Source organism: Marmota marmota, unplaced genomic scaffold (assembly GCF_001458135.2).
Source record: "Marmota marmota marmota unplaced genomic scaffold, marMar, whole genome shotgun sequence".
In the NCBI taxonomy this organism is placed as follows: domain Eukaryota; kingdom Metazoa; phylum Chordata; class Mammalia; order Rodentia; family Sciuridae; genus Marmota; species Marmota marmota.
The window spans coordinates 6,917,876-6,944,314 of record NW_026000130.1 but is presented as its reverse complement, the minus strand read 5'-3'; the positions used below and the strand labels follow the sequence as shown (position 1 = coordinate 6,944,314).

The 26,439-nt window shown below is 46.6% G+C and overlaps 1 protein-coding gene across 11 annotated transcripts in view; it reads left to right on the top strand.

Moving 5' to 3' along the window:
• Positions 1 to 26,439, top strand: part of Cabin1 (calcineurin binding protein 1) — a 138,226-nt gene that overhangs the window by 73,722 nt on the left and 38,065 nt on the right. For 10 of the 11 annotated variants that reach the window (XM_048785047.1, XM_048785044.1, XM_048785046.1 and 7 more), the window contains 3 exons: positions 7,310 to 7,492; positions 13,003 to 13,334; positions 20,451 to 20,564. In XM_048785047.1, coding sequence (XP_048641004.1) covers positions 7,310 to 7,492; positions 13,003 to 13,334; positions 20,451 to 20,564 — 629 coding nt within the window. The remainder of the gene's footprint in view (positions 1 to 7,309; positions 7,493 to 13,002; positions 13,335 to 20,450; positions 20,565 to 26,439) is intronic. The other variant, XM_048785048.1, reaches the window with a different exon arrangement.

Sequence of the window (26,439 nt, the reverse complement as noted above, 5' to 3'; positions counted from 1 at the left end):
CTTCTGTCTTCATAGCTAGCTGTCATTCCTTTGGATCCCACCCTGGAAGTGCAGAGTGCCAGAGTTTAGAAGTAGGCCATTTAATCAGAGGTGGCTGGCACCTACACCTACCCCTAAGGATTCAGAGAAGAAAGGCTGAAATGGCCCATGTATTTCAATGTGAAATGTTTTGGTTGATTAACAGTAAGAGAATCAAATATTTATAATCTTGTCCCAAATATTAACTACTATGAGCAGTTATGTAGGCAGGTTTTTAAAAGAATGTTCTGAAAAGAGCAGCGCCAACCTGCAGCTTGCTTGCTGGTGCCAGTTGTCTTTCCTCTTGGCTTCCAGGCAGCTCCATAAATAAATCCTCCCTCAGATGGTAAGACTAAAGTCGAAGCTGTGATGTAGGTGATCCCTGGGGGGGGTCTCCTTAAATGAACCCGTCTCCTTGGTAGGCACTACCCACCCACCCCATGAGAAGTTTGGGCTGCATCTATCTCGCCTATGTCAAAAAGGCTTTCCGTTGGTCTCCTGCTTTGTCTCAGGACCAGAGATCCAAAAAAATCCCCACTCTGACCCCTCCACAGACCCTCTAGGTGGGACTGAGGCAAGATAACAGTACTACCTGTCTCTGTCTCCTTACTTATGGCTTTGCTATGCCTCTGCTGGGCCAGGTAAGACAACTGAGAGTCTTAGCCACCAGACTTGCATCGTTTTCTTGCAAAGCATCGGCTGACTCACTTGGTCTTCTGAGTGCTCAGCTCAGGCCATAACACACATAGTTGTTTGCCAATCCCAATTGGAACCTCAGCTGCCAGAATCCTAGATAAGGTCTGTCATACTTGGACAGCTTCACAGAAGAGGTGGGACTAGAATTAGGCCTGGAAACTCAGCTCACAGTGAAGTGGAAGCTGTCTGTGTATTCTCCAAGCCAGAATTCCCCCCCTGCACTCACCTGTATACTCCCCACATTCTTTTACCAGTGCACATGGACAATAAGAGCTTGCCTAGTTGGGACCAAGCTGAATTCAACTGTTCAGAAATTATTCAGTGAATCAAGAGAGTGAATTCTTGCTCAAGGGCACAAGGCTGATGGGTGGGGACCCACTCCAGAGGTGTCTTTACTCCTGCCTTCCTAAAATAGCCCCCCATTTCTAGCTTTCCCTGAGTACACTGGCCCTTCTGTGGTTTGTGCCTGATGACCTAAGAGATTACCCCACAGAAGAACCTACTGGGAGTGGGGAAAGGACAGCAGCATCTTCTCCTGCCCCTCTGTGGATCCTCCCAGGGTAGGGGCTTCCCACATCAGGAAGTGAAGGCTGCCTTGGGCTTTATGCCTCAGTTCAAATAGCCCTCCTTGCTGCCTGCCCAGCCAGCTCATTTATCTCTGAGGGTGTAAGTTTGTTCTGTTTGCTAAGAGCCTCTTCCCAGCACTATGACTCCATTGTCCTCCCTACCTCATCTTACTCCAGTCCTTAAGCTATACCATCTGTAGCAGTCCAGCTGATGGCAGGAAGAAGGACCTTTTCACATGCTTGCAATGTTTCTGGCAAACTTCCCCCACCATCTGTCTGTCTGTCTAAACCTGCCTGAGGTCCTCAATCAGCTGTGTCAGAGAAGGTCTGATTTCCCTGGAGAGGTAGAGGTAAATAGAACCATTTCATTCATCTTTTTTACCCTATTGGTGTTTAAAAAAAAAAAAAAGAAAAGAAACTTGGTTTTCCTTTGAGTGGCTGACTTCTTGGTGTCACACCTTGGGTTGCTTCTTGGTATTTAAAAATAAGGATCATTTTAAGTTAGCTTGTGCCTACCCTATCAGACCAATAAAGACCTTAAAGGAGCAGAGAGAAACTGAACCTTGAGCCTTGAGTCCAAATGGTGGTTCTCATTTGAAGAAATGCATTTGTTCTCTATTTCTGAAGCATTGCGAGTCCCCAGTGTGTCTCATGGTGCCTCTACCCCAAGGGTTGGTAGGAACTTTGGCTAGCACCTCCCCTATCCTCTTGCTCCCCAAGCCTGCCTGGTGCCCTTAGCATGCATAGCCCCTGCCTCATCAACTCTGCTCTAGCACTGTGACCTGTAAGTGGCACCTCAGAACTATGGTGGCTCTAACCCATTAGTAGTGCCTTCTTCAGGGCCACTTAGGTACTGTGGTCACCCTGGGAGGAAGGCTCATTTAGAATCACCACAATGCCACTGCCAGCCTCTGCTTCAGGGGCTGTCAGAGAATTAGATGTTCTGGGTTCTTGCACATGTCTAGAGGCTCAGGAAGGGCCTGGGAAAGTGCCATTTACAGTCCTGTCACTGCTGGGTCTCTCAGCTCTCATGAAACCTGCTTCTCTGCTGTGGGTGTTATTTTATTTGTGTTTAAATTATTTTATTTTATTTTATTCTACCAGGGTACTTTACCATTGAGCCACATCCCAACCACATCCCATTTTGAGACAGGGTCTCACTAAATTACTTAGGATCTTGCTAAATTGCCGAGGCCGCCCTGAGCTTCAGCCTCCTGAGCTGCTGTAATTACAGGCATGCGCCACCATGCCCAGCTATGGTTGTTATTTTAAAAGAGGCTAAGGCCAGGTATGGTGGTGCACACCTATAATATCAGTGACTTAGGAGACTTGAGGCAGGAAGATCATAGGTTCAAGGCTAACCTCAGCATCTTAACAAGACCCTGTCTCAAAAATAGAAAGGATTAGGTATATAACTCGTGGCAAAGCACCCCTAAGTTAAATCCCCAGCAGCCCCTCCCCTGCAAAAAAAGGAGGTTCAGGAGAATACTCACTCAATTGGCTATTGCTCCTCAGGGAGTAAAAGTCTCCAGAGTGCATTATTATTAGAACATTGGGACTAAATACCTGTTTGCTTAAGCCAGTTCTTGGTTTTCAAAATGATGACAGCTGGGGTTCCACCAAACTGACTATTCCTTTAGGCCCAGAGCCCAACAGCTTGTGACCAGCGAGCTCATGGGGCAGCATGCCAGTAGGTGAGATCATCTTGGCCATGCTTGCTTCCTGGAGCTTGCTGCAGGGTGTACTGATCAGCCTGCAGTGACTTCAGCTTGTCTTGTGCTATCTGAGGAGAGCTGGCCCTGGTCTGATGTTCAGAGAGACATCAACTGCAAGAGCACGACCTCTCCCATCTTTTGGAAACTCAGGCCTCTCAAGAGTTGTCCAAGTCATCAGTATTCTCACTGTCAGGACCAGAGAGAATGCTACAGGACAGGATGGGTCATTGAGCCATCATTCAAGTGTGCTAGGCACCAGGCCATACCCCTGTTGTAATCCCATATGTGTCTGGCAGAGGTTGGGAGACCATGAAAATCATGTTAAAAAGCATGACGTAGGCCGGGCGAGGTGGCACATGCCTATAATCCCAGTGGCTTGGGAGGCTGAAGTAGCTGAGGCTGATTGCAAGTTCAAGCCAGCCTCAGCAACTGTGAGGCACTCAGCAACTCAGTAAAACCTTGTCTCTAAATAAAATACAAAAAAGGGCTTGGGATGTGGCTCAGTAGTTGAGTGCCCCTGAGTTTAATCCCCAGTACCAAAAAAAAAAAAAAAAAAAAAATCATGAAGTGGGGACTTTAAAGCAGCAAAATCATTCAGCCAGGTTTAGCCAGCCTATGTCTGAGTGTGGGACTGAGACCCCAAGTTTGGAGCTCCTGCAATTATCATATATGGCTTCTGGAATAAAGGGTCTCTATTGTCAGGTCTTCCTTTTTATAGGGACAGAAAACAGCTTCCCCACCTCTCCTGAGGGAGAAGGGAAGGGATCCCCTTAAAAGGTTTGAAATTTTTCAGGACAAACCTGCTCCTAACTCCCATTCAGTGTTTATGGAGTCTTAGGGTCACAGGTGGCTTCACAAGTAAGCATAGAATACCTTGTTGAGTGTAAGTCAGAGAGGGTCTATCTAGTTGGATCCCTGCTCCCCAGCTTGGGTCTCACATACCCTATTCATGTTTTTCTAGCAGCCCAACTGATACTTATGACACATCAGTTACTAAGCAGTGAATATTACAAAGGCAGCTATGAAAGACTGCAACTATATTGTGCTGCCTACAATGTCTGTCCCCAGCTCTTGGATATACGATGAGACATGGGCCAAGAGGGCAGAGCAGATGTATGTGCTAAAACATCAATATCAAGTTTTTAAAGTAACTAAGCATAGAGCTGGAGGGTCTTGGGACTCTACCTTTCTTCCTTTGTCCTCAGAAGCCTATGGCATGGACCTCTTAGAAATATGTGACTATAGTTTATAGATGAGGCAGGGCCAAGGTCTCACAACTTGTGAGTAACACAAGAGGAATTTTTGATTCCTAGTTCATTGAGCATCACCTTCAGATAAAAGTTCAAGGCAAAGCACTTTAATTTTTTAATGGTTCTGTTTTATCTCTATTATTCATTTGTTAATATCTGGGTTTTTTTTTTTTAAATATAGCTTTTGCCTTACGGTTAACAAAATACATCTCTAACAATAGTCTACCTTCAAAAGATACTGTACTACTTCATGAGCAATGTAAGAGCCTCCCATCTTTTAGACTGTTTTCATTCATTTTGCCTTTACTTACGCTACTGGCCTACACGTTGCTACTGTTTTGGTTTAGAAAGTGGTGTGGTATTTTAGTAAAATTAGAAATAAGAGGAAAGGTCTTTTATATATTTACTGTCACTTTAACCATTTATGGTTAACTTTGTTTCTCTGTGTAGATCCAAGTTTCTGTCTGGTTTCATATTTTTTTCTATCTCAGGAACTGCCTTGAACGTTTTTTGTAACTCAGATCTACCATTAAGAAATCCTCTGTTTTTGTTCATCTAAAGAAAAGCCTTTGTTTCTCCTGCATTTGGGGTGTGTGGTAGTTTTACATCTTCATGTAGAATTTTGAGTTTTTATTTATTTATTTTCACTTTGAAGGTAATGTCTAGGGCTAGAGGTGTGGCTTGGTAATACAGCATTTGACTGGCATGCATGAGGTCCTGGAAGTCATTGAGAGTTTCTATCTTTGGCTTTCAGCAGTTTGAGTAAGCACAGATATGATTTTTTTTTTCTTAATATGTGTGCAGGAGGTCTTTTCCCTGTTTGGTGTTCTTTGAGCTTCTTGGTAATTTGATGTCTTTCATTATGTTTTTTAATTGTAGTTGTAGATAGACAGAATGCCTTATTTTGTTTATTTTTATGTGGTGCTCAGGATCGAACCCAGTTCCTTACACATGCTAGGCAAGCGCTCTGCTGCTGAGCTACAGTCGAAGCCCCGTCTTTCATTATTTTTGATGGTGTGTTGAGGGGTGGGGGTGGGGCTGGGGATTAAACCCAGGGCCTTGCACATGCTAGCCAAGCACTATAGTCATGTCTTCAAATGTTTCTTTAGTCCTGTTTTTCTCTCATCTCTTATGGTGAGCCCAATTAATGGGTTAGATCATTTGGATGCTCTTGGATATGCTCTTCTGAAACACCCATTCTGCCACTTTTTCTCTTGGTGTGGATTATTTCTGTTGACTTAGTTTCAAGTTTTGCTTTTTCCTTCCACAGTTGTGTCAAGTCTGCTAAGAAGTCTGGTAAAGGCAGTCTTCTCTGTTAACATTTTTTCTTGTTGTTGTTATTTTCCCTAGCGTCCTTATTTGACTCTTGCTTATAATTTCCATCTCACTCCTAAAATTCTCCCTCAATTCATGGGGTGATGTTTGGGTTTCCACTATAGCCTTTAACATACTAATCATATTTATGAATCATATTACTCTGAGTAATTTTAAATTCCCCATCAGGTAATTCTAACATCTGGATCATCTCTGAGTTTGGTTCTATTGATTGTTTTATCTCCTAGCAACACTTTTTTTTTCATTCTTTTTCTTTATTTTTTCTTGGTATAGGTATCTTTTAATTTTTATATTTAATACCAGATATGGTGAAGGAATAAATAAACTGAAATAAATAACATTTATGCTCAAAATGGTCCTTCTTCTGTTTCTAGGCTATCAGGGGAAGTTGAGTTAGGTTAATAAGAAGTTGAGCTGGCTTGGAAGTTGTTTTGCTTTGGTTATCTTAATTGCACCGCTGGCTTTGTATTCCCCTTGTGTTACCTTGTACTTAAAGTGGGGTCTAGTTTGCCCAAATTTTTTTAGATGTTCCAGTTCCACCTTCCACATTAGGACTTCATGTGCACCTCAGGGAGAATCTCCCTGCCTGCTCTTGCCTGCTCTTGCCCGCTCTCTGCAGTAGGCTGCTCTCTTGCTACTCAGTGCTTGCTACTGTGGGATAGGGGCAAGGATAGCTCTCTGTTGTCTTGGTCCAGCCTCAAGACTTAAGCAGCCTCTCTGTCCCTCCATCTTGAGGGTGGGGCTTTCTCAGTGATTTGCCCCTCCCCTATTAGTAGGTTTCCTGCCCTTCTTCAGGGCAGAGGGTTTTCTTTGCCTTTCCCCTATACCATGAAGTAACAAAGTTTGCTGCCATTCCTCCAAGGCCAGAGGCTTTTTTTTTTTTTTTAATATTTATTTTTTAGTTTTCAGCGGGCACAACATCTTTGTTTGTATGTGGTGCTGAGGATCGAACCCGGGTCGCATGCATGCCAGGCGAGCGCGCTACCACTTGAGCCACATCCCCAGCCCCAGCCAGAGGCTTTTGACCTTTAGAGAAGAAGAGTCCAGATCAGACTCAGCTCCTGCTCCTCCCTCCAAGTCTGCACTCCCAGAAGGGGGTACTCGTACCCATATACATTCTGCTAGTCTTCCTCCCACACCAGTCCCTAGAGAAACCCTAGGAGAATAGCCAGGAAATGAGTACAAGCTCCCTTTGTGTCTGTGACTCTGAGAGATCTAGACTCTGGTTCTAGACCCTACCTGGCCTTTAACAGTAGGTTAAAAACATTTGCCTAATTCTTTCCCACATGTTATTTCTATTATCTGTATATGATAGAAATACTATATAATGATGCCTACTATGCATCTCTTCCCACCTCCGTGTTCACCAATAGCACACTGATAGCTTACAGTTGGTCATGGTGGGAATATTTATACCAAACAAATGAGTAAATGCTACAAATCAGAGTCTTTTACTTCTCAGAGCCACTTGTTGACAACATTTACTAAACTACCACTGTTTGGGGAAACCTCAGGAAGGTTGACTATGGAGATTGGTGCCTTTGGCGAGTGGCTCAGGGGCCTCTGGGATGTTTTGGATTCAGCAGGGTCAGAGTGGCTGTGCTCAGGCCATCTCCTTTGCAGGGTAGTTTCCAGAGCGGCAGGGAGATTTCACCATGGGGAGGCCTCTCCATGTTAGAAGTGGTGTGGACTCATGCTCCCGCCCTCTCTCCCTCCTTCTCCCCACCAGACCGAAGCCAGGACAGCACAGCCGTGGCGCTCTCAGACTCCAGCTCAACGCAGGACTTCTTTAACGAGCCCACCAGCTCACTGGAAGGCTCCCGGAAACCCTATGCAGAGAAGAGATTGCCCATGCTCAGTGCCCAAACAGGACCAACTGGTAAAGACCTTCAGGGGGCCACAGATGAAAGAGGTATGAAGACCTAAGTCAGTAAATTAGAACTGTTTTGGTGTCCTGTGGCAGTCTCAGCAGTGCTGAAGACCATGGGTCTGGCCTGGCTTCTGTCTTTATGCCTCTAGCTACTGCCCTAGGACCTTGATTGGTCAAATTACTCACTTTTCTGGCCCTCCATTGTTCTCCCTGTAAGATGGTAGTGATCTCAGTGCCCACTTCCAGGGTTCTCATTAAACAAGGCAGCTCCTGAAGGTGCTGGCACAGAGCCTGGTGCACCATGTGTGCTCAGTGACATTTGTTGTTGTTACTATGACCCCCACAGCCTAGCCTGGGAAAGCCATGTCCACAATGTCAGTATGCCCTATTTTTTTCCTCCTTGGTAAATGGTTATTTTTTAAAAAGTCCTTAGATTCTAAATGTCAAAAATGTGTTTTCTTTTTAGTCTAAATCACATCAAGGCTCTAGGAAAAAAAATCTCCTTTTCTAGACAGACATGTTCTTCCACAGACATGTTCTTCTCCTCTAAGCCTAGCTTTTTCTGGGAACTGCAGTGGTAAAATTGATCAACTTCTTCTTTTAGAATAGTTGATGTACCAAGGAATGCATTGAGTCTGTACCCAGCAGACAGCCCTGATTTAAGTCCAGGATATACCGAGCACTCTTAGGATCCCCAGACCCCTTTTGTAGAAATCAGTGGGCAGAACCCCACCTCTGGGCTTGCTGGGAGACCACAGGCAGGTCAGGGAATTTCTTGTGCTACTCTAAGGTTTTAGCTGATCAGCCATGGATTTTTGAAAACTATCCCAGTTTGGCGAGAGCCAGGCATACAGGTGCTTACCAAACAATAGCAACAACAACTCTATTCTTGGTTGTCCTGGGCCAGACACTGCTTTAACTCATTTGGTCCTCTTAATCACCCTAGGAAGAAAGCAGTATGACTGTTTCCATTTTACAGGTGAAGAACCTAAAATTTGGGGGACTAGGGTTGTGGCTCAGTGGTAGTGTGCTTACCTAGCATGTGTGAGGCATTGGGTTCAATTCTCAGCACCACATATAAACAAAAAAAGGTCCATCAATAACTAATAAAAATTAAAAAAAAAAAAAGAATCTAAAATTTTTTCATTTGCCTGAGGTCAGGCTTAGCCACTATCCTGTGCTGCCTTCTCCGGGTGAACTGGAAGGGAGCAAGGGGATGATAGCCTAGTCACTGTGTTGATCCTAGATGGGAAGATTAAGATTTGGGAGCTCACCTGCAGGGGCGGCAATGGAAACAGAGCAGGAGGTGAGGCCTTATCCAGCCCTCTACTCCATGCTAGCCTTTGAAGGGGTGAGGCCACACCCGCTATAGGTGGAAAAAGTGACCCGATTAGCATCAGGTAAGAGATATGGAATCAGGGGACTGACTTGCCAGATGGATTTACCTGCACCTTCCCCATCAGAATTGAAGCCACTGCCCTGCCTTCTCACTAAATAGTTATTTGCTATCCCCAGGCAATATCAACACTCTGTAAACTGACAGAAAACATTGTAGGAAATTTAGAATGGGAAGGAACAAGTAATTTATCATCTCTACACTATTATACAGCATTACTGATCCTAAAAATCAGATTATTTTTACTTTTGGACAAGCAAGACCAATCATCTCTGTCTTGTGCCCCATGCAGCAGTTAACTGATATGGATGCTGTTGTCATTGTGAGCCTCTCTCTCTACCATGTGTGGGATGAGGGTCCTGGTGGGGTGAAGTGGGGATTGAGGCAAGAATTTTGGCTTTGATTCACTCTAGCTTGTCCAGACCTTTCTAGATTTATAAGGAGCATCCTGCTTCTTCCATTCCAGTGGTTCAAGCCACAGTGTTTGGGGCTGGTAAAGAAAGGGTAGAAGCAAGTTATGACCTTGAAATGGTAGGCTTGAAATGAAGTATCTTGCTTCCACAGACATGTTCTTCTCCTCTAAGCCTAGCTTTTCCTGGGAACTGCAGTGGTAAAATTGATCAACTTCTTCTTTTAGAATAGTTGATGTACCAAGGAATGCATTGAGTCTGTACCCAGCAGACAGCCAGACGGTACCTAGTGCTGAATACTCCTCTAGGCTTGGCCTTGACCAGTGGTAGCCTCTGGCACACTCTCCCCTGCATTCCTAGTGGGCTATAGTCCTGGCCACCATGATCTCTAGGCTTGAGTCCCTCTGTTTCTAGAGTTAAGGCAAACCAAGAACCTCAAACATGCTAGGCAAGTTCTCTATCACTGAGCTGCATCCTCAGCCTTTGAGCAGCTTTTGGCCTCGCTGAAAAAGCCAGAGCTTGGGTGCTGCATGTGCCCTAAGTGTCCTACATACCCCTCACCTTCCAGGCATGCCCTCATAGGCAACCTGCTGCTTCCTTCATGGCCCATGTAGTAGGGCACAGGCCCTTGCTTACATATTTTGTGTCCATTATTGAGTAACAGGATGTAACAGGTACAGGTCTGTACCAGGCACTCAGTGCTGAGGGAAGCAGGAAAGAGCTGCCAAACATACCTTGCCTGGCTCTGAGCTGCACTTCTTCCTACTGTGTCCTGTGGATATGAGCTATCCTCCACACTGGTCTGTACCAGAATGCTTGAGGAAGGAGGCTTTGCAAAGATGACTGCTGCAGCTAGCTGAAGCTCATCTTTGCAAGGATCAGAGTTTTTATTTTTTTTTAATAAAAAATATAGTGCATTCAGCACTAGGTACTGTCTGGCTGTCTGCTGGGTACAGACTCAATGCATTCCTTGGTACATCAACTATTCTAAAAGAAGAAGTTGATCAATTTTACCACTGCAGTTCCCAGGAAAAGCTAGGCTTAGAGGAGAAGAACATGTCTGTGGAAGCAAGATACTTCATTTCAAGCCTACCATTTCAAGGTCATAACTTGCTTCTACCCTTTCTTTACCAGTCCAGAATGTGAACATGGCAACAGTAAAGATTTATATTTTAATAGAGGAAAACATTGCCCACAATTTCACATTTAAACATGTGTGGTCCATGCAGTATACATCACAACCTGCCATACTATAGCCACATATTCCCCCTTCCTGATCAAATGGAGGCCTAAATCACGGGCAGGGCAGGGTGAGGAGTGCTGAATGTGGGAGAAGGCTTCTCACCTTTTGTGGGGGAACACCCTTACTGGGCTTTTATCTCAGACTAGTGGAATTTGGATAAGAAGATCTTAGCAGTCAGGAGAAACAAATTTGAGGTCTTTCTGTTAGGACAGATTTTGGCTTAGGCTTCTCTGCTGTTGGTATCTCTACAAGACATGTAGCCACCTCAGGTCAAGCTTTTCCATAATGAGGACCCTGAATTCAGGGGGCTGTTTATGCACATCAGCCCACAAGCTTTACTAGAGATCCTTTCCAGCCTTCCCAGGTAGCCCACCGTATACAGCCACTACTCCACTCTGGTGGGGGTCCTGTGTTCTGGTGGCCTTGGCACCTATATAATGTTGTTGACTGTTCTTGTCAGCAACAGATCCCACCCAAGACTAGGTGGCCAAAGGATGCATTTCTCTTGCTTTCTATTGAGAGGAAGAAGTCTTCCCAGCTTCTTGCAGCTAGGGTTAGCACTAAACCTCCTGATTAGGAAGCATTTTGTGGCCTTGTTAACTTTTCTGACCCTCTTCCTTTCATCAAATAAATGGAGAATTCTGTTGACCTGTGAGGCTTATTCAGCAGTGGGAAATAGAGGCTGTGGATGAGGCAACTGCCTCATTTCTCCTCAAATTTTATCTCCCTTTGAGATTGCTGTTTTCTTTGTTTCTCGTGTATCTTCAGATATGTGTTCTGCATTCTGTTTGGTTTAATTCTTGCCCTCTGCCTACTTTTTTTTTTCTTTTTCTTTTTTAATAAAAACTGTATTCTTGTGTCTTTGTGTTTGAGAACTTAGTGCCCTTTTTTGAGCCCCTGGGTGCTCTGCATCATCATCCAATTTTTCTATTTCCTTGGGGCCTCAGGGCTAGGCCCAGAGCCATTACTCTTACAGTGTATGTTGAGCCACATTTCAAACATACTGGAAACCTGGCACACTTTTATGTAAAATGCCAGTATCCCCTGCAAGATGATGCCAGCCTTAAGCTGTGGGACCTAAGTAGCGTCCTGAGCCCACATGAGAGATTATAGCATCTAGACCAAATAGGACTTCCTGGTATTCAGTCATTCAGTCTGCTTCATATGGTGAAGGAGAGTAGGTCTCAGTTAGGCTCTGGGCCACTGGGGAGGGGAGATGTTTTTATGCCATCACTCTGCAAACTCTATCCTGAGGTGGGGAAGCCTAAGAGAGGCCACACCAAGTAGGGTACTGAGAGATACAAGTAATTGGGTGAGGAAGGGTAGAGAAGAAGGCAGTGTTCCAGGAAAAAGAATGACAGGGCAAATGCAGGGATACTGAAGGAGGTATTCTGAGTAGCTGGTCTCAGGGGAGCTGAAATGGCTGGTAACTGAGGGGAGCACAGTCTCAATAAGAAGTGCAGTGATCGTCAAGCTTGCCACATACCTGATGTTCACCTGATTGTGTTTATACTTGGTATGAAAGGAACTTAGGACCTTAGTCTTTGCCCATACAAGAGACTCCAAGTGCCGCACCTACAATATATAGAGCACTGTCAGAGGCGTCAATCAGAAGGCAGACTGCCTTCAGACTGGTGACCAGTGGTAGCCAGGCACAGCTGCCACAACAGCTGACTCTCTGGCCCCTTCCAGGCAAGTTGTACAAGATGTGCCAAATTCCCAGTGCTAAAGGAGCTACCAGCCAAAGGCCCTTTGGCCTTTGCCCTTTGTCCCCACCCCACTTCCTTCCATCATTTTCTCCTGAGCCAGATAGCCTCCTCAATCTGTAGCTAAGGAACCTGCACCTCAGGGACTATTAGCTTGAGGCCACCCAGCCTCTCTTGTCATCCTGGTACCCAACTTGGGTTTCTTCGGCTGCCTGACTCTGAGGTCCCTAATGAAGGAGGACTAGATGGTCACATTCCAGGCTTGCATCAAGTTGGGGCCTGTGTATAAGCACTCAATTCACATTGGAGTCTGGAGAGTGATATTGAATAGATTTGTGGGCTGAGATTCTGAGCAGAGGAACAGATATGACACTTGGTGAGACTTTTCCTGGCTCTTTTATTTGATGGTGGTGGTGATAGCATCTGCCCTCTTTGGGCCACATTCCTATTGCACCTACACCATCCCTGAAGGTGAGACAGCCTATTCTGCCAAATATTCAGTGGGGAGGAATCAGACTCCAGTTTATAACTCCTGCTCTCTATAGCCTCTGGGCCCTTCTGCTGCATGCCAGCTGGGATCTCCTGTTTCACAGGACAAGAGACCATGTGGCCACAGAGGCCTAAACCAGTGGTGGCAAAGCCAGCACTCAGCCCTTCACCTCCCACTGCTGGGTCCAACATGGGCACTGAACCAACTCTTCCAGTCACCTCACTGAGTTGCCTCCACCACTGTTAATAGATTGCTGCATGAGCAGGTCCTAAAACCAGGGTGACTTTCTTTTGCTTCTCAACTGTAGGAAAGACTGAGGAGTCCTCAGAGAGCACAGAAGGCTTCCGGGCTGCAGAACATGGAGTCCAGAAACCTGCTATAGACCCCCTGGCCTCTGGTTGTATTCCTGTCAAGGCCCCAATGTCCACACCTGCTTTGTGGGATGGGAAGAAGAGGGGTGAACCCCCAGGGGAGCCAATGGCCTTCCCCCAGGGGCTCCCAGCTGATGCCGAAGAACAGCGCCAGTTCCTCACAGAGCAGTGCATCGCCTCTTTTCGCCTGTGCCTGAGCCGCTTCCCCCAGCACTACAAGAGTCTCTATCGACTGGCCTTCCTCTATACCTACAGCAAGACCCACCGGGTGAGTGGACTTGGATCTTTTTCTAGGGCAGACAGATCCTTGAAGGCTGATAGGTAGAACCTTAACAGATTGGAGTTTTGTGATAGGGCTCTGGTGGCTCTCATGGGAGGGATGGGAGAGGAGGGAATGGCCCTGCAGAGACAGGACCAACTTGTCCCAAGCCCCAGCCCTCCAACTATCTTTTGCAGTGGCTTCCTTGCCGTCACCCTTCCCTGGGGTTCACCTCCCAGGCACAGCTGCCACAACAGTCTTCAGGCTATTTCATGGGGGCTAGGTGTTGACAGCCTTCTCTGGCTCCTTTTAGAAAGCAACAGCTGTGCCTCAAGCTTAAGTGCCCCCAAGGGCTTCCCAGCCAGACCTCTTCTATTGGCATTTAGCATTTGTGGAGAGACTGAGGTGACTTCTTTTTTTCCTTCACTCACTCCATACTTACCCAGGAGGTAATGGAGAAACAGTGCACCTGGTCATGGCACCTGCCCCATGTAGCTACATTCTAAGTGATTTAGAACATTCAAATGTGCAAGCAAAGCATTTTGACCAATATTACAGAGAAAATAACAGGACACAGGCATGGGGGTAGTATAGTAGATCTGTGAAGGCATCTGTGCTGAGACCTGTGATGTAAGTAGCCGGTGGCAGCAGGCTAATTGAAAAAGAGAATGTCTATCTAGGATCAGCAGCCCCCAAAAGTAGATATGTGGTTGACAGCTAGCATGGGCAGGCAAGCAGAGAAGCCTGTTGGGGTCTCCTTGGGAGATTTGGCTCTCTGAACTCAGGCTTTTCTCCTGGAGGTCTCCTACTGTTGCCCCCACCCCCCAAGCCTTCCACCTTCTCTGTAGGATGTTTAAAGAACCAGGAAAGGCATTTGGCCAGAGAGATAGACCCTGGCTTAGCACTGGTTACTTTACAGAATTCTGTTTGGGAGACTAGGCTCAAAGATCCAAAAGGGTACATGCCTTATCCCCTCAGTAACTGATTGCTCATAGGGCTTGACCAGTTTCCCTTAAAGTTGGCCTCAGCAGGCCTGAGGAAGGAAAAGATCTTGTTGTCCTCAGGGCCTTGGCCTCTGTGAAGTGTGTGCTGGCAAACAATAGCATGTTATGGCTTTCTCCATTACCCGCTGCCTGTTGCTGCTGCTCATGCCACATAGGAGCCTGGCCCACTCACTGCCTGACAGTGGACCACTGCCTCACATGGCAGTGGACCTTACCTCTCCACACCAGGCCTTCTGTATCAAGAATGGCCTGAGTTTTAATAAACTCCAACCATCTTGTATCTTCACTGATGAAGCAGTTTGCAGACCAGAGGGACAAGGACTGAGACATCATCCCCACCCCAATGTGATCATTGCCTTAGGAACTTTCTACCTTGTTCCTTTTGGGAATAGCAGAGCCCACTGCAAGAGCCCTCTTGTGTCTCAGTGAGAGGAACATTAGCAATCATCATTGGGTGTTCCCCTACTTTCCCAATGTAGCTGGTGTCAGCTCTGAACAAGACGCAACCACTTCCTGGTGCTGAAGCTCTTCCCTGTGCTTTTGCAGGGCACCTTCCCCAAAGGAGATGATAAAATGGAATTTGGAGAACAAGATGGTTTGTAAGGATGAGTACCTGTGGAAGTGAGGGGGAGAGTGCAGGATTTGTTGGGAGGAGAGGTGAGCTGTGATGCAGGCCCCATGATGTCCAGCCACCCAGCCTCTGCTTCCTGCTAAAGGACTTTATTTGGAGCCTGAGGGAGCTGATATACATTAAGTGCTCAGCACAGTACCAGGCAGAGGCTGTGGTGATTATATCCTGTCCTCCTCATTTGATGAGTTTTTTCAAAGTAGAAAATGGTATTTATGTCAAATTAAAGTAAAATAGAAAGGGGATAACCACACTTCTACCACTCTAAAACAAAACCTATTTCATGGCTCTTGTGCACATGCACTTTTGATTGTGTGCTTTTGAGGCACTATTTGTTTTAGGGCCTATATGGCAGGGATCATATCCCCTTTACATTACATCTGGGAACCCAGGCTCAGTGTTATATGGGGCTGGGTTTCAAAGCCAGATATTGGCCTAGATGGCCTCACTCAGGGCCCAGTTGCTCCATTACCCCCACTCTGTTAAGTGTGTCTACCTTAAGTGTGTCTTCCCATTTTGCTCTTTTCATATATGTCCCCAGGTCATTTTGGTCACTCTGTGATGGTCCGTGAACCATCTATGGGTCCATGGACCCAGTAGATCCAGCCATTCCCATTAGTAGGGATAGAGGCTGCCTAGAACTATCTGCCCCACTGATGCCTGTGGCCCTGGGCAACTCCCACAGTTGTCACAGTTGTTTCTTCCAACTCTTCTGTTAGTTATGTTCCTAAGTTGGTTTCCTTGGTTTTTAGAAGTGAAATGCTGGCCTTGGTTCTGAGATAGACCCCTTTTGTGGCAGATTCTCCCTTTCTATAGCTACACTGCCAACTCAGAACCCCAGGCATAGCCAGATGTGTTTCTGGTAGTCTCCAGGCCATCAAGTGCACGCCCTGGAACCTGATTGCTTGCCTGGGCCGGCTCCCATTGGCTTCTTTGTCAGTTTTATCCAGGGACCTTTGCCACCAGTTGACACCACCAACTTGAATGGCAGGTTATTAGCATCTAGATCCACTGAATACCTAAGTTAAAACCATCCTGTTACTCAGGATATGCCTGTGTCCTGGGGACAGGGCCTGAGTGTCAGCTCTGCTGGTAGCAGCTTGTCCACAAATCTGGTGACACAGCTCTTTCTGTTGCTTACTAATTCCAAACCATTAACTGGCAGCAATGACCACTTTTCAAACATAGCTATTTGGTAACAAACACTTCACACTGTGTATATTTGAAGACAACACACTTCTTCATAAAACTTTGCCTGTGGGCTTGACAGTGACATTTTCTGGTTGCTGTCTTGTGGCTCAGTGGCCAACTGGAGTGCCAGAAGTCTGAGTCTTCAGAGGAACCCAGCAGATAGAGCCTGCTCAGGCCTGATGGTTGACTCCTGTCCCCTTAGATCTTTCACAGTGCCTCAGAAAGGGCATGGTTTGTTTCATAAGGATTTTGAGAGACAGAATGTGGGTTCTGAGGCTGCACTTTTTTTGGGTTCAGATCCTGGCTTCATAGTGGGAACTTTTGGAGGCTCAGTGAAATTTTGTTCCAGGAGAATGCTGGTGATATGCATATGGAATTATTGTGATAACAAAGTGAAGGGTAGGGTTCCATGGTAAAGCAGCCAACAGCTTTTCTTCCCTTCCAATTAGGGTGGGGTCTCAGCATCTCCATGGCTGCTTGCTCTTCTGCCAGGCCTTCTGAGAACTCCCTGCCTGGGGCAGAGTTGCCAAAGGCCAGTATGCACCTGGAGGACAGCAGAGAGGAAAAACATGTCTACTGGCAGCTAGTGATGAGTCTAGGAAGAAAAATAAAGTGGATAAGGAGATGGAGGAGGAAGTTTGGCTATTGAGTCAGGGAGGTCAAAGAAGACCTATCTAAGCAAAGACCTGAATTACCTGATGGAGACCTGACAGCCATGGGTCATCAGGGCAGAGGCTGCCAGGTGGATGGCACAGCCAGCATGCCTGCCTTGATATAGAAATGGGTCTGGTGGGAAGTAATAGGCAAGAAGGAGGGGGAAGAGGGTGTGGTCAGAGGCCTGCTGGGGCCTAGTTAGGCAGGATGAATTGTGGAGACGTCATTCCAAGTGAACTTCAAGCCATTGCAACAGAGGTGTCATGTAGCTTATATATATATAGTGAAAGATATTTGAGCTGCTGTGAAGACAGTGAAGGGTCAATTTAGAGAGCCTTGCCAATCAGTGTATTCCAATTTCTTACGTTTAGCTTTTTCCAAACATGTAAAGTCTAATCACCTTTTTTTTCCAATGATTAAAAGGATCAATCCACCACGTCTGGGATTGGGATATATGTATCCTTCTGTTCTTACCCTCATGTAGTTACTGATGGGCATGGAGGTGTCCTGCATTTCGCTGGGTGAATTCATGTGAGGATGTATCCTCAGCTTTGTGAATGTCCCCAGCTCCATCAGAGTTCCCCAGAGTCTCCTGGCTCATGCAGCTCTGCACTCTGTAAGCTCCAACCAATTCCCCTTAGCCTGGGGAAACCAGGGCAGCGGTGGCTCCACAGGCTAAAGCCAGGACTTCTACCCATTCCTGATTCCTCTAATTGTCTTGGAACCCCTGAACCCCATCCCTTTCTTCAGACCAACTCCTGAGATATAACCAAGTAAAGAGCTGAGCCTTCCATCACACATGCTAGGCAGAAGGCCACTCTGCAGAGTCCCATCTGTCTCACAGAGAAGCTGGTCCTCCTCCCAGAAGCATGCCAGGTAGTTCCCACACTTGGTATCACCATGTAGGGGTCATGGAACCCGGCCCTTATGAGCCCCACTCTGTCTTTCATAGATTTATGAGGGAAGAGGTCATTAAGCAGTGAGTGAACCACTGTGATTGGTTGTAGCAGAGGGAGAGCTCCTGGGAGCAGAAACACAGGCAGAGCACATTATCAGAACCACCTACATGGTAGGACTATAGGTGACCCCCTGTTAGAGATACCAGGGTATTGCAGGGAATCAAACATCTGCTCAGAAGTAGCTTAACAAGGCGAATTTTACTTCTGCCCACTTGGGTGGGCAGTCCACCTGTTTTTATCCCCAAGGCAGCACTGTCCCTTGCTCTGAAAGGAGGAGCTTGGGGTTACAATCTATACAATTGGCTAATTTTAAAATTGGGGTGGGCTAAGGGAAGGGCTATAAGTTACAGTGGCTATAGTTGGATCTCAAAATGGCTATGATTGGCTCTTACATCCCAATTAAGGCTAAAATACTATATTCTGAAAATAGACCACCAAACTTTCTATTTCTCACACCCCAAGGACAGTAGCCCAGTTCTCCTGTTTCCTGCCATTAGCAAACATTGCTAAATCACTACTTCATGTAGAACTCTTGGTATAGTTAAGGACATAGGCTACCCTGCTCTAAGCCTTGATGTCCTGTATGAAAGGAAATCCTCAGGGGCTCCCAAGAACTCTGGCAGTTAGCCCAATGGGTAACGTATTGAGACAATTAATGGTAGGGTGGTACATGTTAGTAAGCAGACAGTTGAAGTAAACCCTGCAGTCATGGACTGTCTCACTAGGGGAAGCCCAATGCTGGCTTTGGGTGGGGCCTAGGCTGCCCTACTCATGCCCTCTGGCCCCCTGTTGTCTCACTTGACATGTTTCTTCCTTGTTTCAGAAACCTAGTTTATGGAAGGTTTCCAGCCTCTTTCTAGGCACATAATATGTAGTCCTCTCCTTCCCTGATCTACTGCTGGCCCTTTCCTGCCTTTGAGCCTCAGATTGTTCCCTCGGCCTGATGTCTTCTTCTTTCCCATTTTATTTGTTTGTTTGTTTTTAATTTATTTATTTATTACTGGGAATGGCACCCAGGCATGCTTTACCCCTGAACTACATCGCCATCCCTTTTTATTTTTGAGACAAGATCTCACTACACTGCCCAAGCTGACCTTGACTTATGATCTTCTTACCTCAGCCTTCCAAGTCTGTGGGATTACAGCCATATATCACTGCATCCAGATTTCTTTTCCGTTTTCTGAAAGCATGAAACCTGCTCATCTTCGTTTCATGCTCCCCACAAATATCTATTGCATCCCCTCTGTGGGCTCTAAACTGATAGCTAACCCTTTGAGGAGCCACTAGTGAACAAGTCAGTCCATGGCCCTCTCCTCATGGGGTTGACAGCAAACCTGTCAGTGCCACTGCACAAGGTGGCAGTGATGCTGTGGGGACAGTATTGTGGGAGGCTGGGTGGGGGTCAGGCAAGATGGCACCAGGCTGAGGGATGACCTGTAGGGACTCAAGTGGGAGCAGAGGCAAGTGGGACTAGAGGACCATCTAATAGGGGAACAGGGAGGTGGCTCTCTCCCTCAGACTTCCTTGGAAGAGCCAATTTTTTTTTTTCTGCCATGAATATATCATCCAGGAGATGTATACCTGGGACCTTACCTCAGGCATACCAAGGGGGGCCTTCATTCTTGTGTGGCCCACCTCCATACAGCTGCAGGTCCTACCTGATGTTAGGGAACAGCCTACTGGGCATGGCCCTCTGTGTCAGAAGCTGAGAGGCTAGCAAGCATGGGCCTCACAACCAGCAAGCCAAGAGTCTGGATTTGTACTTTTCTTAACCTAAAGATGGAGATAACAGTAAGTTCAGCCTGGCCAGCACAGGCTTGTAGGCCAAGAAATGAAGAGGGTGTTGAGAACAGATGGAATATGAGGTGATGAAAGTGTAGGCCCAGTGCTAGGAAAGATAAGCAAGGGGCCTAACGGGGAGGAGAGGACTGATTGGCCTGAGAGAGTGGGTATGATAGAAAGGATAGGGGGTCCAGGCCCAGCTGTGCTCCCTGCAGTACCTCCCCTGTAGGATAGGTAGCACTGCCCTATGGTGGGATGTATGGCCAGGGTTCTAGTTCTCACTATTTAAGCACACTGTGGTACAGAACATAGAGGGAAGGATGCTAGCTAGGAAGCTGGTAAGAAAGGATTCCTCTCAAGGCTGGTAAGAAGGCCCCAGAGAAAGTTTGAGGAAGCCAGGTCCATGCCCATCCTCTCTCCCTGCCCCCAACTTCACCAGAGGCACCATTGCCCAGGGATCTTGGGCCTGAGCACTATTGCCAGCCCTTTGAGTCTAAGGCAGCTTTATTTCTGGCTGTGAGTAGGGGTTTCAGATAAACAAGTCAGAGCTGCTTTTGGGGGTAGTAGGAGGTCCCCCCAATAGCAAATGGGTACTGGGTCCACGTGGCAGGTTTTCAGGGTTGGTTAAAGGGAGAAGTCCCTCTGTGCCCATTTTGAGCAATCTGAGGCCACACTTCTCCTCTCAGCCACCTCTACTAGATAAGAAATCAGTTCTGGAGATACATTCCATAGCTCAGTGGTCAAAGCCCATGGCCAGAACTGCCTGGAGCTGTGGGATCAATGTCTGCAGAACTGCTGCTCATCTCAGTTTGCTAGTGCAGCCAGGAAGGAGCGGACTGCCTGCCTTCCCCGTGGGCGCCCTGAACAGCCCACACACTCCTTTCCAACCTACTTCTTGTTTCCCCAGAACCTCCAGTGGGCCCGAGATGTGTTGCTAGGCAGCAGTATCCCATGGCAACAACTGCAGCACATGCCGGCACAGGGGCTCTTCTGTGAGAGGAACAAGACCAATTTCTTCAATGTGAGTACTTTGCCTTGTTGATTTCTGAGGCTTCTTGCTGCCACTGCTTTTTATTGAAGGCACATGAATCAACCCTCTGGGCGGGCATTCCCAGGGCTACAGATTTGCAGCACCTTCAGAGGACAAGCAGGGTGGCGCAGGTGAGAGTGCACCAGACTCAGGCATGGGGATGATTGCTGAGCGACTTCTGGCAAATCACTGTCCCTCTGTGCACTGGTTTGCTGTCTGCAGTGAGAGCGGAATGGGTGACCCTGGTGTGTTCTCTGGAGTCCCAGAGAATAAGGCGGGCAGTGGTGAGAAGAGCTTTAGGTCACAGTCCTGCTCCCTCTGGAGCAGTTCCACCTCCCACTTTGTAGTCTTGGGCACCAAGAGATTCTGACTACAGGTGACTCTACTGCTTAGAAAATAAGTTTGCCCAATGCTGGGCTTTCAGTACCCTTTTAGCTTTGACATTCCATGTGGAGTGGAAACCCACTCCTTAGGCAAGAATGGCCCACTGCCCAGGCCTGTCTGCCTCCCATCCCAAAAGCCCACATCTGTCTTCCTTGATACCCTGCCAAGCCAAACTCTTCATCATTTGTTCTGCCTTTCACAGACAACTGGCCCCTCACTCCTCTACCTCCAACTCCACATGCATCCTCCACCACCCTTCCTAGCATGGCCAGATCCCAGCTGAGTGGCTTTGATAAGTCACACAGTCCCTCTCACCTTTGTTTCTTATGTATTTTTCCCTGGTTTTCCAATATTCATAGAGAAACTGAAAAATGGAGTCAGCCTGAATTGGAGCTAAGAAGGGCAGTTCTCGGAGAATATGACAGAAGTTGGTTCTCAGGTCCCATCTGGCTAGGTCTCAGACTGTGACCTTCTGAGTCTGGTTGGTACTCCAGAACCTGGGAGTCCTATATCTGTGCACCTCTTTCTTTTGGTATTATATACAAATAGTAGCTGTCTTTGGTAATCAAGCAACATGGTACAAAGGAGTTTGCCATGAAAAAGAAGTATGCTCTCACCCACATGCCCAGGCCATAGCCATACCCCACAGGAGTTTACTGTTCTTTGTCCCATGTGTGTCCTTCCAGAGGACATCTGCCTTTTGTAAGCTAGTTTGCATTTTAAAGAAGTAAAAGTACATATTTGTGCCCTCCCTCTGTTTTTTTCATTGAAGAGCATGTCTTGGAGAGTGTTTAGCACTTGCTCATTCTATTCATTGATTGAGATGCTGAGGATCAAACTCAGGGCCTAAGCAAATTCTTTTCCACTGAGCTATATGTCTAGCCTGCTCAGTCTTTTTAATAACTGCACAGGACTCCCAAAATATGAATGCCCTATAGTTTATCTGCCTATTCCCTATTGATGGGCATTTACATTATTTTCAGTCTTTTGTTTCTATAATGTTTTAATATACACCTAATTTTACATTTGTGGGAGCCCATTTATAGGCTAAATACTGAAATCAAATTCCTAGGACAAAGGGTATGGTACCTTTAAAGTAGATAACCACTCTCCAAAGAACTGGCCCACTTTCCTTTTAGACTCACGTTTTCAGACCTCATCAGTTCTATATTACCAACTTGGAAATATTTGCTTCTAAGTAGATGGAAATGCTATCTATCGTGTTTCATGTATTATGAGTGAGATTGACGATGATGATATCATGTTAAGTTTTAACTTCTGTTTAGTTCTACTCATGTTCATTTGTCTGTTGGATTATTCGTTCTTTTTTATTTGATATAATGAAGTGTGCCCATTTGGTAACATTTTTCTGCAGTTGATAGACCAAGCAAATTTTTTAATTACCATGAGCTCTTGGGTTTACTTACCTTTTAAAGTGGGTTTCCATTACCTTGCCTCTCCTTGAAGAGTAACTGTAGGAACCAAGTTAAATGATGAGGTGGTATTCCTAATCCAGAATCTGGCACATGGTAGGTACTCGAGAAAATGGTTTCCTTTCCTCCTCTACTATTGGTGCTTTGCCCTTAAAGACAGTGCAGACATATTGGAAGGAGAGGCCCAGCCTTCATGCCTGCCTCATGGGTGAGGCACTCAGCCTTTCTAATGCTGAAGTTAAGGAAACTGGTACCTCAGGTACTGGGTCAAATGGAGCACATCTGAGCTGGGGCCCTGTGCTCCAGGCCCCATTCCCACTAGGCTTACTCCTGGCAAGTTCCCTCATAGTTTCTGAGAACTTCTAGAAAGTGAGTCCTACAGAAACACATTTAGAGGTTGTGTCAGCCAGAAGCCTCTGTAGAAAGCTGGACTGGTGTTTTGAGTGGTTTTTCCCTCTTCTGGGTCAGCTGCTTGTTCTTCCAGCAACCTGCTGTTTTTACTACCCTCAGCATCCCTCCCAGCCCCATCTGCTTTTTTAGCCTGGTGCCCAGCATGGCAGGAAGTGCTGGGCAGACCTTGAGCAGTCAGCACACAATTCTGTACAATGTCTTTTACTAGGTGTGAGGAAACTGTTTACTAACATGTTGATGGAGGAATATATAGGACAGCCCTCAGACACTACTGGGACAAAACCATGTCTCTTGACAGATAGAGCTCTGGAATCCCATCTCACAGTGTTCCTTTATTTCCTGTGTCTGAGGACATCCTTCAAGGCTCAGTAATTGTCTTTGGACCCACTAAGATTTCCCAAGTCCACTTCTAAAAGCTCAAGGCCAGCTGTAGGTCAGGGTGAGCTAGCTGGCCCACCTTCCCTCCAGTGTGCAATGGGGTTTACTGCTTTGTTCTGGGGAAGGCAAAAGTGAGGTAGTGGGGACCAGCTCTTTTAAGGAGATTTCCTCCTTAAAAGGAGGTAGGTAGAGGTTGAGGGCCAGGGTTACCACATGCCCTGGCCTGCCATTCTTCCAGGCCCACTGACCTGGACCATTCATGCTTCCCAGCCTCAGTGCCATTCACCCAACTATTTAGGCAGCCCCCTCATCTATCCCAACAGAAGGTGGGAAACCTTCCTATTATATTTTTAGTGACAATTTTTGAAAATTGTGTTGAGTCATATAGGACCATGTTGTCACTACAGACAGATACATAGAGGAGCCACACCCCTTTGTTTGCCCACCTCAAGCACTGTGCCCTTCTTAGAGGTGCTTCAGTGAGAGCACAACTGTTCTGTTTCTGAAAACATGTATGTGTGCATATGTGAATATGTCATAATGTGTGTTCTTCAGCAGCTTGCTCTTTTCACTGACTTGAAATCTTGGGTTTCCATGTGAGAAGTTCAGGCCATTTTGTTCTTAGCAATTGCTGCCCTCTCCTTGGGTGGGCACATGGGTAGGCCCTGTATTTGCTCTCACAGCATCCTAGGGCATGTATTCTTGTGTTGCTGCCATGTTGTGTGAGTCTCCTGGTCTGGTCGAGCCTGACCCAGAGAAGGTGCTTATGGAGAATTTCTGGGTAGATTTCAACTTGTTTCCCTTGATAGATGGCTTCCAAGCACATTGTCCAGTCTATTTAGTGCTGAATACACTAGATGACAGGGACATCTTTGGCTCCTGCCACAGGACACAGAAGGCTTATGATAGAGCCCCTCAGGGCCTTTCTGCGGGGCCTCTGTTGGATGCTATAGACCATGTGGGAGGTCAGGGTGCTGCTTAGCTAGGAAGTGGGCAGGAGAGAAGGGTCAGGATTATTTGTACTTTTGGTGTTTACCTTTTTGAGGTCTTTTTATATACCCTAGAGATTAGTGCTCTATCTGATATGTGAGGGGTAAAAATTTGCTCCAAGATGTAGGCTTTCTATTCAACTCACAGATCGTTTCTTTTTCTGAGAAGAAACATTTTAGTTTGAATCCATCCCATTTATTGATTGTTGATCTTAATTCTTGCATTATAGGAGTCTTATTAAGGAAGTTGGGGCCTAATCCTACATGATGAAGATTAGGGCCTACTTTTTAATTTTTAGACTCAAGGTCTCTGGTTTAATTCCTAGGTCCTTGATCCACTTTGAGTTGAGTTTTGTGCATGGTGAGAGATAGGGGTTTAATTTCATTTTGTTGCATATGGATTTCCAGAAGGGCCAGGATTAGAGGCATCCTTGTGAAGCTCCTCAGGCTGGACCCTCCCTTAGGTAAGTGACTGAGCCTTCTTGGGAAAGAATGGATGTTAAGGGACATGGGTGAATGGGACCTTAGGTTCTAACATCCCAGACAAGAAACGTTCCACCCCCAGCCCTTGCACGTGGGACCTGCCCTATTGTTGTCTGGTCCCTTGCAGTGGCACAGACATGGTGTGCATTAAGCCCAGTGGTGTGGGTTGGACCTGTGGATAAGTGAAGGAGGAATAAACTTTGTGCATATTCATTCCCACTGTTTTGTACACTAACTGAACCAGCATCCTTAGAGAAAGAACAGCTCCCCACCTAGCCTTTTCCTGCCACCTGATCTCTGCTGTGGAAAATCCTGCTTGTGGGTATTCAAGCTAAGGCAGGAGCGTGTCAAAGCTCCTGGGCTGAGGCTCCTACACCACAATAAGCTGACATCCCCAGCAAAGGCCCCCATTACACCAGTCCTCTCTTACCAGCAGAAGAGTCTAGTCTGTGCCAAAACAGAGCCAGAGTTGTTGGATGTTGTTGGTTAGGGCCACCCAGGACACTATTGCCCAACCTTTCAAAGTCTCAGGAAGGGCTGACAAAAAGCACTGGCCATGTGATTCAAAGCTCTTAAGCCAGTTGTACAGAAAAGGAAGTCCAGGAAAGACACAGAGGCCTGGGGTGGGAGGCAATGAGACTGAAATTGCACCTGTAGGCATAGGATAGTCCCTCTCCTTTATCAGTCAAGTCCAAAGGGGCTACAGAGAATGGAACCAGGGGATTATCGTCCCCTGGGCAGAGGAGGCCAGAAAAGCACATGCCAAGTTGGATGGCACATGTTTCTGGGTGACTGTCCATTCCAATGAAGTTAAAAGCTTATTTCTGGGTCCCTAGAAACTTCTTGGGTTTCCTGTGCAGGCAGTGCACCTCTAGGAAGGCAAGCCTGTGGGGGCTGGGGCCAAGCTGCTTTGTCCAGAGTGAACCCCTTTCCCTATCTTGTAGTTGATTCAGAAATATTCTCCCATAGTAACCAAGCCAGAGATGGCTCTCCCTTCTTCCCCAAAATGTTTGTTCATTTTAGCAGGCAGGGCTTTTTCTTATTTCAGTTCAGTTTCCAGTCTCTGTGAAAGAAGCAAAGGGAGGTGCAGGCCAGATTGGCACTGATTCCTACTTCTGAGACTGTGTGGGGTGGGCAGTACCCATGTCCTGAACTTAAGAGAGCAGAGGGAAGATGCTGGCTTCTGTGACAACCCTGTATGTGGTGTTTCCTCCATAGCCACCAGCAGTCCCTGGGACCTAGAGTCACCAAAAAGCGCACACAAACAGATTTTGGTCACATACACACTCAGCTCTGGGATACTGCATCCCTTCCTTGGCCTTACACAAGCCTAGGACTGCCCCTGAGCAGGGTGGTCCTGACAAGTAGATGAAAGTCCTCAGCATATTGCACAATTTATTTCTAGGACTGGAGGTCATCTCACATGGAGCCTCAGTGATTTTCCATGAATCCCAGTGGACTTCCACTGATCCCAGAGTCTAGTGCTGATGCTGGAAGGGGTGGGATTGAAGCAGGGGCTGGTAGAGACTCTGATTCATGCATGGTTAGGACATCCTGAGCCTCAAGGCCTACCCTGGCTTTAGTGGAGCTGCACAAGATGCAGACATAGCTATTCTGCCGTCACATAGGCCCTTTTCTGCTTGGCCAGGCCTTCAGTTGGTGCCTATGGATACAGGTCATGTTCCCTCTTTCTTGGCCATGGCTGCATAGCACTCCACTGTGTGACCATCCCACAGATTGTTTACCTGCCCTCTTTTGAATACATAGGTATTCTCTACTGGTACAGAC